Source organism: Zosterops lateralis, assembly GCF_965231275.1.
Source record: "Zosterops lateralis genome assembly, chromosome: 6".
NCBI lineage: Eukaryota > Metazoa > Chordata > Aves > Passeriformes > Zosteropidae > Zosterops > Zosterops lateralis.
In genome coordinates this window covers 50,132,265-50,145,984 of record NC_139761.1, presented here as the reverse complement: position 1 = coordinate 50,145,984, position 13,720 = coordinate 50,132,265, and the positions used below count along the sequence as shown (strand labels likewise).

The window sequence follows — 13,720 nt, the reverse complement described above, 5'->3', positions numbered from 1 at the left end:
TAATATGGAAACAGGGATTTCAGGTAATGATACAAGTCTAACAGCTGTGGATTATTCATCAATGCTGTCACAGTAAGTGGCAATGTTTTAAATACAGTTTGAGCGTGATTTTTAATATAGTTAGCTCAGTCCTGCTGGTGGCTAAGGAAGTAATAGAAATACTGGTTTATGTCATATTTAATATAAAACTCTTGCTGATGATTTTCAGTCCTCCATTCAGATGACTTTTAGCTCATTCTGAGCAAAATAAACTTTGAAGACTATTTTGTATCTCTGAAAGCACAACTAGCTACCGTTAATTAAATCTTACCTTTAATTAATCTTAAAAAGGTTTTCACACACTAAACAGGGACAATAAATAAATCATTCTATACTATTTCATATTTGTCTAATTTCTAGGTTTAAAGAATATTAATACTTATAATTCATGACTCAAAAAAAAAAAAAAATACACGTAGCTTCAGCTTCTGGTCAGTGAGCCAGTACCACAAACACTCCTAAAATTCCAGGAAAACATGACTCTGAACATGTCAAACTCAGATCACTGACATGTGTTATAGAATAGATGTATGGAGTAGAGAGAAATCACTGCTGGATACTGCTACAAAAGCATTCCAGAAAACAGAAGTCTGCTGATATGTCTTCTAACAAATTGCAAGAACCTTAAATGTTGTATTGAAACTATTGGATTGAGGAGCACTTCCCAGATCTGGCCTATCTCAAATGCCAGCTGGGATGGACAGACATGCACTGTGTCTCTCTGCACACTTCAGTTTCCTGTGGAAATGCAGGTGTGCAGGTAGGCAGGGAGTGAAACTGCTCTTCCACAACCCCTTTGCTCAAGACCACTGGGGGGATTGGAATACAACCCAAACTGCACTCCTCCAGTTTATGGCCAGCAGTGGGACTCAATTTGGAATCCTTAGCTCAGGAAAAAGTCTACTACAACACTGCCCCATCCTTAAACCTGCCCTCTGTCTTTAAAAACCCCTCTTTAAAAAGAACACTCTGCAAATTGTTAATATCTTTCCTAAATGTAGTGAATTTTATAACTCTGAAGTCCTAAAATTCTGGTGGTCAGAGTAAAGCTACTTGGCAGATCTAACAGCCATCCACCCACTCTGTCACAACTGCACCTGAGCCTCAGAGATCTGGATGTATTTCTGAGAAGAAAAGACAGGGCATTAAAATTTGCCATCAATATGTGACTTCAGAAATCTTTATTCCCTGTTTTATATGTGTAAAAGCACACATAAACCACTGAAATTTTAACTAAAGATTTCCACAGCAACCTGCATTCAAATAGTGGCTTAAAAAAAAAAAAAAAAAAAAAAAAAAAAAAAGATTTAAAGTAAAAATGACAATACAGAAAGGAAGGTGTGAAACACATGAAGTCTTTGAAGAACATGACTGTGCCTATTAAGAAACTTTGACATTCAGCTGAGATTGTGACTGTGGCAACACAATGAAATGCAACAAGACATTCTTAGAGGAGGTGAAAGAAGAGAAACAAAGCTGGTGAAAGGTCTGAAGCACAAGTCTGATGAGGAGAGGCTGATGGAGCTGAGGGTGTTAAGCCTGGAGAAAAGAAGGCTCAGGGAGGACCTTATCACTCACTACAACATGAAAGTAGGCTGCAGAGAGGTGGGGGTCATTTTTTTGCAAGGAAGTGACAAGAGGAAATGGCTTTAAGCCATGCCAGTAGAGGGTTAGATTTGATATAGAGGGACCATTTCTTCACTGAAAGGCTTGTCAAGGATTGGAACATGCAGCCCCAGGGAAGTGCCTGAGTCACCACCTCTGAAGGTATTTAAAAGATGCAGCACCCTGGGACATGGATTCATGATGGGCTTGGCAGTGCTGGGTTGGACTTGATGATCCTAAGGGTCTTTTCCAAATTAAATGATTCTATGATTCTAAAGAGTAAACTGTCAAGGTTCATAGTGACCCAGGGCTGAAGTTTGGAAGCACAAAATAATAGGAACAGGTATAAAAAACATTGACAAACCTAGAAAGATCTGTGACAGTTTCATGATAATTAGAAGCCGGGCAGAGTCTGTAGCATGGTACATATAAGAGAGCACAGTTTAGCTGCTGATATTTCAGCTGTGCTGTTTGCAATGCACTTCCACTGTAAATTATGTTAGGCTAGAAGTGCCATCTCTCAGCCTGTTTGCTGAATATAAGGGGCAGAACTCAGGTTATATTTTGAATATATTCTTTCATCCAGCTAACATCTAAATTCACCTTGTCTGCAAGGAGAAGGACAAATAAGCAGCTCAGCTTGGAACTCCTGCCAATGTTTTTTTTCAGATCAGCAGTGCTATGCACCCAGCATCTCTTTTCCAGAGATATCTCTTGGCTGCTAAACAAATTCTGGAAATCTGAATCCATTCATGAAGTCGGATTTCTAATGTGGCCATGCCTCAAAATGCCCCAGTAGTTCTAGAAAGACATGCACGCTGTCCTTAAACTGGCACACATCACTGGAGCTTGGGTTACACATGGCAAAGCTTCTCTCTGCACTCTCCAGTAACAGGGGAGGCTGTCAGTGCCACAGGGGGTATCAAGATACTAAATTAAGGACACTAGGAAGAGAATGGATGAATTAAAGGAAATTAGATAAACCAACAATGGGGTCAGAGGCCTGATGTCATCTAAACCAGCTATTGTGTATCTGTAAGTATCCCCTTGAAACTTTTCACCCAAATTGACCAAAAAAATATTCTTCAACACGTTGAAACATGATATATTGCTGCTGGATGAATGTTTCTTTGTAAAGCACTTTATAAATAACTGATTGGTCAAAAAGTGCTTTGGAAAGCCCATATATCTCCTGATTCCTTTTTCTAGAAAAAAAAAAGAATCATTGCAAAACATCAGTCTGAAAATTAGTTTTTACCTACATCCTCTTTGTTATTTTTCTGTTTACAGATGATACAACAGTGGCCAATCAAATTGTATTAAGGAAGAATAAATGAAGCTTATATATTTTAGCTCCTTAAAGTTTACTGGTCCTGTTCTTTTGATCCAAGAAAAAAAGCAGACTTTGGATCTGTCAGATGTTTGGATGTTAATGGAAGAATTTAGATGTGTTTTAACTTTCTTAAGCCATAACTACAATTTCCCCAGTCTAAAATTATTCTCAAACAGGAGTAAATTGAGGGGGGAAAATCCTGCATAATATTCTATCTGAATAGTGCATTAATCGTCCAACAGGGTAGGGTTCCTATAAATGTACATGTGCTCCTCTAATGTACCACAGGGTAGAGAAGATCCCAGTGACATCCACTTCCAGATAATAATCCTGCTAGAGACCCAACTCAGTCCTGATAAACACTGACTTCCACCTGGGGCTTGAAACATATAGATATACATATAGAACTCTCACTGAAACGAGTGCACTGAAGGCTTATAAAATGAAAAAGACCTTTTCATACATAAAATGGGAAGTATTTTTCCATCATCATTTGATAGCTGCCTATGAATAGAATTCTGCTTGCTAAATCTTGAATAGGTGGTGCACGATGGGCAGATTTCTGAAAATGCTCTAATATTCTTCAAAGCTGCTAAACACTAAAAAAATGGGGAATATATATCCTTCCTGAGATAATTTTCTCAATATCTCCGAGAATTTTATTAAGAGTATAAAATATAAACACTTATTTGGCAGCTGGGGAAAGGGAGTTGTGTTGCAGACAGGCTAAAAGGGCTACACAGTCCTTTTCATGTCTCCACATTTTGTTATGGACTTACTGAAATCTCACAAATTCAGACAGAAATCAATCCAGTGTTACCCTGGAATGTAACATGGACAGCACTTATTGCACTGGCAGTATTTCAGCCACATCATCCTGTGGTGCAGTGTTCAATAACCCATGATCAAAATTGCAACTCACCTTCTGCATCTTCTGGCCTTGTAAGATCAATGACACCGGGGCCAATTTTCCCATCTTCATTGGGTTTTCCTGTTAACTGCGGGCCTAAATTTTCAAACCTTGTTCTTTCCTGGAAAAGAACAGAAGGACTCTTAATGCTCCATATAGGATAGTTCTCATTATATGCCAGTGCATATGGGTATGCATCGATACATGCCTTATTTCTTAAATCTGAACAAATAATGAATGCATCTAATTAGAATTTTAGCTCAGGGACAATTTTTTTTTCTTCTTTTTTTTTTTTTTTTTTTTTTTTTTACAGATTCTGAATGTTTGCATTTATGAAAATCAGTTTTAAATGTGAAACATATACAGAAACTTTGAGATTATTTTGATCTGCAGTGCCATAACGCATAAACGATTGTACATGCAAATACAAAACACTCTTGGCAGCACACAGTGCTGATCGATGCTGCTCACTTTGCCTTTCCACTTATTTTCCAACTTAAACTGAAAAAGACAATCAACATTTGGGAAACATGAAAATTCAGAAGCTGAAAGAACAGTTTGTATTAAAATTCACTGGTATTTTAATGAAAAAAAAAAAACCCAAAAAACACTTTTTTCCCACTCTGAGATTTAGGTTTGCATTCATACCTCTGCGGAAACACAAGTCTGAATTTTATGCAGAGATTTTTCAAAGACAAATATTTGAAATAGGGAATAATAGAGGACAGAATCAATATTATTTTGTCTAGAAATTTAAGTTGTACTTCAGTGAAAAGAGAACTTAAGAAGATAAAAAAAAGAAAAAAAAAAGGAAAAAGAATGCCCACTCCCAGAGAAACAGAAAGCTTTTGAGAGCTGGAGACGTCCATAGGAAACCTGGAACGAGAAAGTGGAAACTGAAAGGTATTTTATATGTTAACTCAGTTCCTTGCTCAGCTCCTGGACAAGGGCACTATAAAGGCAGTGTAATATTGTCTCTCAATAGTGCTCTCTGTAGTGCTGTGTATCAGTAGCAAAGTGTTCAATGGTTATCATTAATTTAGAGTTCTCATTTGAAGGAACATAGCATGTTTTCCCTCTTGCCTTGTTGTTACCTCTTCAGATTAAACTTGGCATTATGTTGTACTTGTGAATGAATGAAACCTTGTTGTTCATTACTATGAAACAATATTAAATGTCATGTCAGCTTGAATTTACAGACGTGAAATACCAGCTTTCAGCTCTACGAACAGTTTCTCCATGTTATACTTAATGCATTATGCAGAAGTAGAGTGCTGACTGCTGTTCTGTCTATTGTTCAATGACCTAGTTCTGTGCTGTGCATGCTAGATACCAGGAGAAAACATTGGGAGATTCTCTCCTATAAGATGGTAGAAACTTAGAAATGTTCTTCAGGACAAAACATGGCCTTGACTCCTCATTTTCTCCACCTCCAACCACTTCTGCTTTCCAATATTATCATTTTTCTATTGTCATTGTGTTTCAGCCATGAAACCCCACCAGGAAAAGGGAGGAATTGTTTTGATTCCTCATGCTTTCGGTTCCTTCAGCCATGGATTTTTTAAATTATCCTCTGTTTAATTTGCAGAGGAGAAGAAAGTTCAGTCTGACACTAGATTTGCCACAACATGCAGGCTGAGACATTTCAGGTACTAAATGCATTTCTAAAAGTTCCTCAGAATCTTCTGGTTGTCAGACAAAATAACTCTGCATTTTATATTTGCTTAATTACTTCACTTGTTTTCTTCTGTAAAATCCATGGTTGATGAAGGAGCTTACATACACAAAGGAAATCAAGAGAAAAGAAAGAGTTACAAATAAAATTTGACTGCAGAAAGGCACTACAACACTAGGCACCTAATATTTTACTGAAAAATGTTGTGCAATGTAACAATACACCTGAATCATCAGGATAGGATCTGTCTTACTGGTAAAGAGAATGAAAAATAAGTTTATCAAGGGTACTGTGTTCCATTGCAAAGGGTTGATTTGCAGTTGAGATAAAAACAAAGATCAGTGCTAAGAAAACAGCTTTTGGCACATTTATTTTCTCTTCCAAAATATTTGCACTAAAAGCTTTTTCTTAAGGATGTTAATACAGCACCTGCAGTATTCTTGGAAGAACAGCCTTTAAGTGTGTTTCAGAAAAAGGAGAAATACCTTTCTGCTATAAAAATCAACAGACCCAGCTACATATCAATATGCACATTTGGAATATCTTTCTAGTCATTCATTCTCTTTGATTTTACCAGAAAATATTCTGTTACAAAAAGAAAAAAAAAAGTTTCTGCAAGAATATCAATATTTTGACATGGAATGAGAAAAGGGAAAATTGCATGATAAGGTTCAGAAACACTAAAATGAAAGCACTTATGCCATAAAAATACCTGCTCTTGTCAAACAAAGGAGCTGTATTTATAGTTATTTTATAACCCCCTCCTAATTCATGAGCCGCTTTAACAAAGCTAGATATATTTAGGTCTTTGAAATGCCTTTTAAATTGCTTGCTTTTTCTCACTGAAAATTATCATCATAGCGATACAAAAAAAAAATGGGCAGTATTTGCATCGATTCCACACAAATTCAGAGAACTTTAAAAAACAGGAAAATCTTCCTCAATAGCAAAAATGCTTGTATCTAGTAGATGCCTTTACAATTACATGGAATACAACAAATTCATATGACATTTATAATAAGAGAAGAAACTTGTCCCACTAAGCTCAAATCCTTTTTAGTGGGATTAGTCTTTGCTCCCATCTTGAAATCATCCTAGAGAAAATAGACTGAAAATCCTTTAAAAAGTACACGTTTCCCCTAGTATGACTGAGAGGAAGATTGATTCTCTACTTCATATTCCTAGATTAAAAAAAAAATACATGCCTTCATTAAAAATAAATGGTTATACATAGCTGCACAAACAAATATGTTATCTACACATGCATTACATCTGCACACGTGTGCATCAACTACTGCATCTATTGCTGCCTGCTCAATCTCCATTAGTAGAAAATTTTGGTGAGTTTGTAGTAAAGTGCACTGCTATGGACAGTGCAGGTGTTTTCTTCCTGTGAATAGCACTTTTGACCCCTATTTGGAACAGATTTTTTTTTTTTTCTTTTTTTTCTTTTTTCTTTTTTGTGCTGGCTATAGAGCTTATACTGTATGGTTACTTTAAGTTTTTCCATTTAAATCTCAGAAAAAAGAGTTTTAGGATATGACACAGACAACCCTTTCTCATGACAAGATCAACAGAGTCAGTTGGAGTTTGCATTAGGAAACTGAAAGCACTTCCCAGCACCAAATCAGATCCTTTGTGCTTCTTCATACTTTGAACACGCAGTAAAAATAAATCTTGTCTTCAAAATGAGAAAAAGAAGAGAAAAAAGAACCTTCTTAGCAGCTAAACTTTAATTTTCCATTCTGTGATATGATTAGGCACTTATTTATGCGTTGTCAGTCACAAACATGCAGAAAACGTAAAAGTTATTGAAAAAATTAAAGTCTGCTCAACTGTCTTGCAGGAATGTTGGTTCTCTAAGTGCTTTGAAATTATGATGTATGAGGTAGATGTTGCATATTAAATAAAGATATTTAAATTATAAAGCCCCCGTTAGTGAGAGCTGATGAATGTTAAATGTTATGAGCCACAAGGCTGTGGCATCCATCATATTCACATATTATCACAGTCAGTGATGGAGCAGCCCCAGTGATGACAGATAGACTGCTAGATAGTTATCCCTTATTTCCAGTGTCGCCAAGCAAGCCTTTCAACCCCTTTGGCATTATTTTTAGCTTTGCATTAAATTAGCAACTTTTCCGTCACGTTCTGCCAGAAAGTATCAATTCTTTCTTCACGTGTGGAAGGTAAAAAAGGATGATTCATTGAAGCAGGGAGCAAAAGCAAAAGGAAGCCTTTGCCCCTGCCTCGGAAAAGGCTGCAAACTTCAAATGACTAGAAACAAATATAAAATTGTGATCTTGTGAAAGAACAGCAATGAAACAGTAAGCACACAATAATGGCTTTTCTCTGCGCTTAGATAAAAGCTGAATTTTTGATGTGCACAGTATATTTTCATAAAATTTTATATACTATGTTTTATACACTTATTGGCTATTCCATAATAATGTGTGTGCTAACAGTAAAATTGCTCTTAAATTTATGTGCGTTATTTATACGTTCCCACGTAACAATGCTTTTTGTTGTAAAAAATATTCTGTTTATTAATGTAACTTTACAACCACTGCATCCAGGATCCGTGGTAAATTAATGACATTTTTATTATTTTATAGTGTCATTAAATTTTTACTGATCACTCCATCAAACAGAAGCAATAAAGGCCATAATGCAAACTGGGACACTTAGATCAGGGGAGCAGGAAGGCATTCCATATAGTCTGAAGTAAACGGCTTGCCATAAATGATATTTATACCATCTTTAAGGATGTGAGAATACTTGGACAAGTTTGGCAAAACTGTTTCTGTAGTACCGTGGATTGTGTACTTAAATAACAGTTTACTTGCCAGCGAGACAATTTTTTTTTCAAACCATCTGCGAGAAGATGACTGATTGCATCCATCTCTTGAAAAATAATATACGAAACGTAATAATACACTGGGCACCCCTCCCTTCTGGATTACCAAGACTGATCTGACTATACCCATGCCTCAAATTATTTCAACATGCTTGCTTTTTCCACATCTGAAATGTATGCTTAGCCTGAAATGGAAAATGGCATGCATGCTGATCGTTGTGTAAAAGATTTAAAATATATATCTTTTTTTGCAAACAAATACTTTTATTGAAGTAGACGTGTTTGGACAATGATGTAATACCTTTATTTCAGTAGTCTAGCATGGAAGCAGTTACCCAACATCAATTTAAAGAGCCAGTTTCTAGAAATCAAATTAATATGGGTCATTCACAGAAGCCACAGAACATATGACTGAAGGGATATTATTTCTTCTGAGGACAGTGCTTTAGTGAGAATGACTACAAATAATTATCGCATGTTGTCTTTATGTATGAAATGTATTTCAATTGAATTATTCTATACTAAATGTTCTAATAGCTTATTTGCTAACTATGATCTATTCCCTTCATGTACCACGGACAGTAAACAACCAGCAAACAATTTAATGTATTCAAAACATAAAAAGGACATTTTCAGTAGAACACAGAGAAAATTATTCCCAGTTTGAATGAGAAGGAATTACAGCTCCTTTTTTCCCCTCCCTGGAAACTCAAGATACAAATGCCCCAAGCATTTCACCTTCTTCTTACTACTTTTTAACAGCTAGGACTGAAAAGTTAAATTACCCTCCACTTAGAATCTTTTGCAATGTCTTGGCACAGCAGGGATAATTACAAATTGACTTTCAGCCTTATCTCTGGATATTTTAGTTATTACGGGTGGGAAGTTTAAACATTAACCTTATTACAACAATGTCAATCATCCTACTGGTGTGCAGGCATGCAACTGCTGGAATTCTTTGGATGGCAGAGGAGATAAACACAATAGTGGCACTATTGTTACAATTAAAAGCATGGCCCTTAGTTTTGCAGAACCGTGCTGAATGCCCAGGACTCAATTTCAATATCATAGCACTGGGAGCTGCTCCAAGAAAACAGAGGAATTAAATTAGCGAAGCAGGCAAACTTATTGTAGGAATGCTGTTATTTTAAGATATTACAAGATAGTAGGTGTACCTTTTCCAAGGATTTACAGGTTTCAGGACTGAAAAATATGCTGACATCTATGATGTTGACACAACCTGCCCTTTCTTTATTTTTTCTGTAAGTGAAACACCTGAATTCAATGGTCTCAGGAACCAAGAGAGGTGCAGTGAGTGATTTTTCACCCTGAAATACTGCTGCTTTCAGGTTTTGAAGGCCCCTGTGCTGTTCATAAACTGTTCCAGTAATATCTTTGCATGCTGAACGTACAGCATGGACCAGCATACATGCAACAGACTACAGATTTGCATCACATTGCAGTGCCTCAAAGAAAACAGCTTGCTTGAAAAGATGTGGGGAGAGAGAAGCCACTAGGTCCCCTTTTAAATATATTCTTCCATCTTAAAGCATAACTGAAAAGTAAGAGGTTAAAAGCAGATAACAGGGAATTTACACTAAAACTTCTTTGCCTGCCTGGCAAGCCTCAGCTGGCTTCCATGTGACAATGTGACATGTGCAGGACCATCACAAGCAGAAAATATTCCAAAATTGTTCAGAAACAGAATTTCACACTGATTGTCACATTATGGGACTTCTTTTAAGAACCAGGTTCTGGAGTCAAAATTGAGAATTGCAATTTTATCAAAATTTAGTGTCTAGAAAAAAATCTAGTGTAGAAACCAATGGCCTAAAGCAAAAAACAAATATTCCCAGATAAGTAAACACCAATGCATCTAGCCTACTTGTAAACACTGTTTTCAGCAATTATTTTGGAAGCCTGATTTCAAGGATCAGAATTCTAAGATCTTCTCAACTAGTGTGAGCAGTAGTCGTCTTGATCTTGAACATAAATGAGAAGGATTTAAATGAATTCTCTGATTATCAGAGGCATTCAGAAGACACTGAGATGTTTATGGACTTCAGTGCATGGAAGCTTGCTTTTAGGAGAAAGTCTATCAATTCAAAACTCTTTTTTGAAAGAGGAAAAAAAAGAACAGATAGCAAATATTTCCACCTAAGGGGAACATTATGCCCTCCTGCACGTGAAATATTGCCATCTCCATAACTATTGCCACTCTTGCAGGCACTCCTAAGCTATGGATCTGCCCTGGTTAGATTACTTTCAACAGGATTACTGCATTTACTGAGCCCCCTTAACCAAATGCTTTATGTCTTTGTTCATATGGTTTTAATATGGTTTTAACCAATTGCAAGGTTATTTATAAGTTTGCAACTCCCCAGTAGTTAGAGTTATGAAGCGTTCAGACTTAAGCATATCCAGTTGTGTGGTAACCCAACTACTGCTTTCATGCGGTTTCCAACTTTTTATTCATGTACAAAGGCATGATGCATGGCAGTATCTGAGACCATGCTGATTAACTCTTTGTTTCAGCAGCAAACTCAGGCAGCAGCCCACAGTAAAATTACACACCGAGTAGAAGGTAAAGATTAAAAGAAAAAAAAAAAAAAAAAAAAAAAAAAAAAAAAAAAAAAAAAAAAAAAAAAAATCAAACTGTGAAATTCCACCACAAAGTGAGGAGAAACTAGTCCTTCAAAAACAGAGGGACAATCAATTAAATTAGCAGCTGGTAAATGAAAAACAAACAAAAGGAGTTACTACTTTACACTCTGCATAATTCTGTGTGAATGTTGTAGAATGCGCCAGGGGTCAGAAAGAGTCCAAAGCTTGGCCTGTCACTTGTTTCTAAAAAAGCTGGATAATTTTATGACTGTTAATAACATTTGTAGTAGCACATGCTAAGGTAATCAAATCTCGTGTTCCAGAGTGTAAGCTGTTCAACTGTTGAGTCAGAGAGAAATTCCCTTGTCCTCTCTGCTGCTCCTTTCCCTCCTGACCAACTCCACAGATGATTAACTTGGAGCCTTCTAGGGAGAGAAGTTAATTTTCTTTTATAACATCGCTAAATTTAAGGAAGATCTGGAAAATGGTATAGATCAAATCTATAATCTACCTTATAATTAGAAGGAATCTGAATGCAACCATTAAAAAACCCCAACATTTTCTTCTAATTAAACACATACATGTACATTTTTGAGAGACAGACAAAAATAAACACAAATTACAATTGACATCCACTTCTACTAGGAAATAGCAGGACTGTGGTTTGTTTTTTTTCTGTCCTGTAAAGTGACTAATGGAAGCAATTCAATAGCTACTCGTGGACCTTCAGAATGTTAATTTAAATTTCTAACATTTGATTTACAAGAATAAAAGTGCAAGGATATGACAAAATAAAGGCATTTTTCCTAGGCTAAATATTACAAAGGAATAAATGTATATATATATTCAAGTTCAATTTAGCAGGTGTTTGGACCTTGTTGGTTATGGCCTTATTTTCACCAAGTATTTTAAAATGGAGCCTTTTAAATGCGATAAAAGTGAACAAAAATGTTTTTACCAAATTTAGACAATTTTATGATTCTGTACATATATCTGCATGTTTCCCCAGATTTTTATGCTTGTGACTAAATTTCATTGAAGGTATTCTCATGCATTAGAATCAGAACAGAATTTGGTTACTAGCTCAAAACCGTGAATCTCCTTCTCTCTTAATCACCTAGTAAAATATTCCAGGCTGAAAACTCAGTTTTAGCAAGAAGCCACAGCAGTGAAACAACCAGCGAAACTATTCTAGGTTCAGCACAACATTTTTCTTTTGGAATGTAAAAAAAAAAAAAGGCAGAAAAGAAGTCACCAATTTCAATTTCATTGCAGTGTTCTGCAAACCTCAACAGCACAAAGCTCTTGCTTTCAGCTGCTATACACACAGAGAGTTGGGACAATAAAGGTCTTTAAAAAATCCAGAAAACACACATCCAGACAGATATGTGCACATGCCACTGGTCAAACATCTTCGGAAGCCACCTGATGTTCTTTTGTGAATAGTATGCAAATTTAGGCACATATAAGCAGACGTTTATAAGTTTAATTTTAAACCTATAAAAGCTAAGAGAAAGACAGATGATGTTCTCATAAATAATTCCATTCCATCATTTCAACTGTTCCTTATGACAGGCATATGGCAGAGCTTTGGACATCACTGGATAATGCTGGAAAAACTCTGATGAACATTGACTACATGATGAAATAATCAATTACCAAATCTCAATAAATGCAACTTTTCCTACTCAACACATGGCTAGTGGTTATGAAGGTATAAAAGCAAATATTTCAAATACTCTATTTGCCAGTATTTTTTCAATGAAGGGACTAAACCTAGTTGCATTTTATTACAGCAATCTTTGACCATGAATAATATTGTACAGTGTAAGTGTAGGTTTGAGTAGCTCCAATAGAGTAAATCTTCAATTAGGGCTTTGGCAGTACAGAGCTCTAACCCCAGACATCACAAATGAGTCACTGGGGGTGCCCACCCCTTTTGTTTACCTCTATGAACAGCATAAGCTTCTAGACTTGCCTGTTCCATCCTGTGTTCAGGAACACACCTGAAGCAGTTCAAAATGGAGATGCAAAAGACACTTGGGCTTAAATGTTCATATTCATATTTAGAATTAGAAATGCAATCAAGGCAGTTAGCAAAATCCCACCAAATGCTACTGTTCTCAAGTATATGCCTTGCCTTGTGCTGGATGTAAATATATAATTGCATACCATGCATATAAAGATTAAGTAGGCTTTTTCTGTATTTATCAAGATGATTTTTGGTAGCATTTTAAGTACACTTTTTCAAGGGTGCATTTTATGATTGCTGCTTATACATAGCTCTGTTTATACTCAGGCCTCTTTTGTTATCTTCAGAGAGAAAAGGATCATATCACTAAGGTGTAAGGATGGGTGACAATGGAACAATGATAATAACATCATTATGCAGTGTTTTGTCTCTTGTACCTCCATCACTGCCATGTTTTTCTGTGATTATTTCAGCCTCAGGAAAAGGTGCTGCTTACTGTTTATGTCAAGAAGGCAAGATTACTGTTTGCATGATTACAATATCAAGTATGATGTAGGTAATGCCTGTGATAATATAAATGTACCCCTCAACTAGTTCCTGTCTTTAATCTTCCTGCAACTAGGAAAAGAAAAAAAAAAGCCAAACAAAAACAAAGAAAACAAAACAGTGAGTTGCAAATTCTCGCAGCCTCATATAGGCCTTAATCTTGTAAGGTGCCAAATACT

At 36.1% G+C, this 13,720-nt stretch overlaps 1 protein-coding gene across 17 annotated transcripts in view; it reads right to left on the bottom strand.

Annotated features, from left to right (window-relative positions):
- The window catches only part of SOX6 (SRY-box transcription factor 6), a 384,737-nt gene that overhangs the window by 26,824 nt on the left and 344,193 nt on the right, over positions 1-13,720 (bottom strand). For all 17 annotated transcript variants that reach the window (XM_083863095.1, XM_083863092.1, XM_083863093.1 and 14 more), the window contains one exon: positions 3,900-4,008. In XM_083863095.1, coding sequence (XP_083719221.1) covers positions 3,900-4,008 — 109 coding nt within the window. The remainder of the gene's footprint in view (positions 1-3,899; positions 4,009-13,720) is intronic.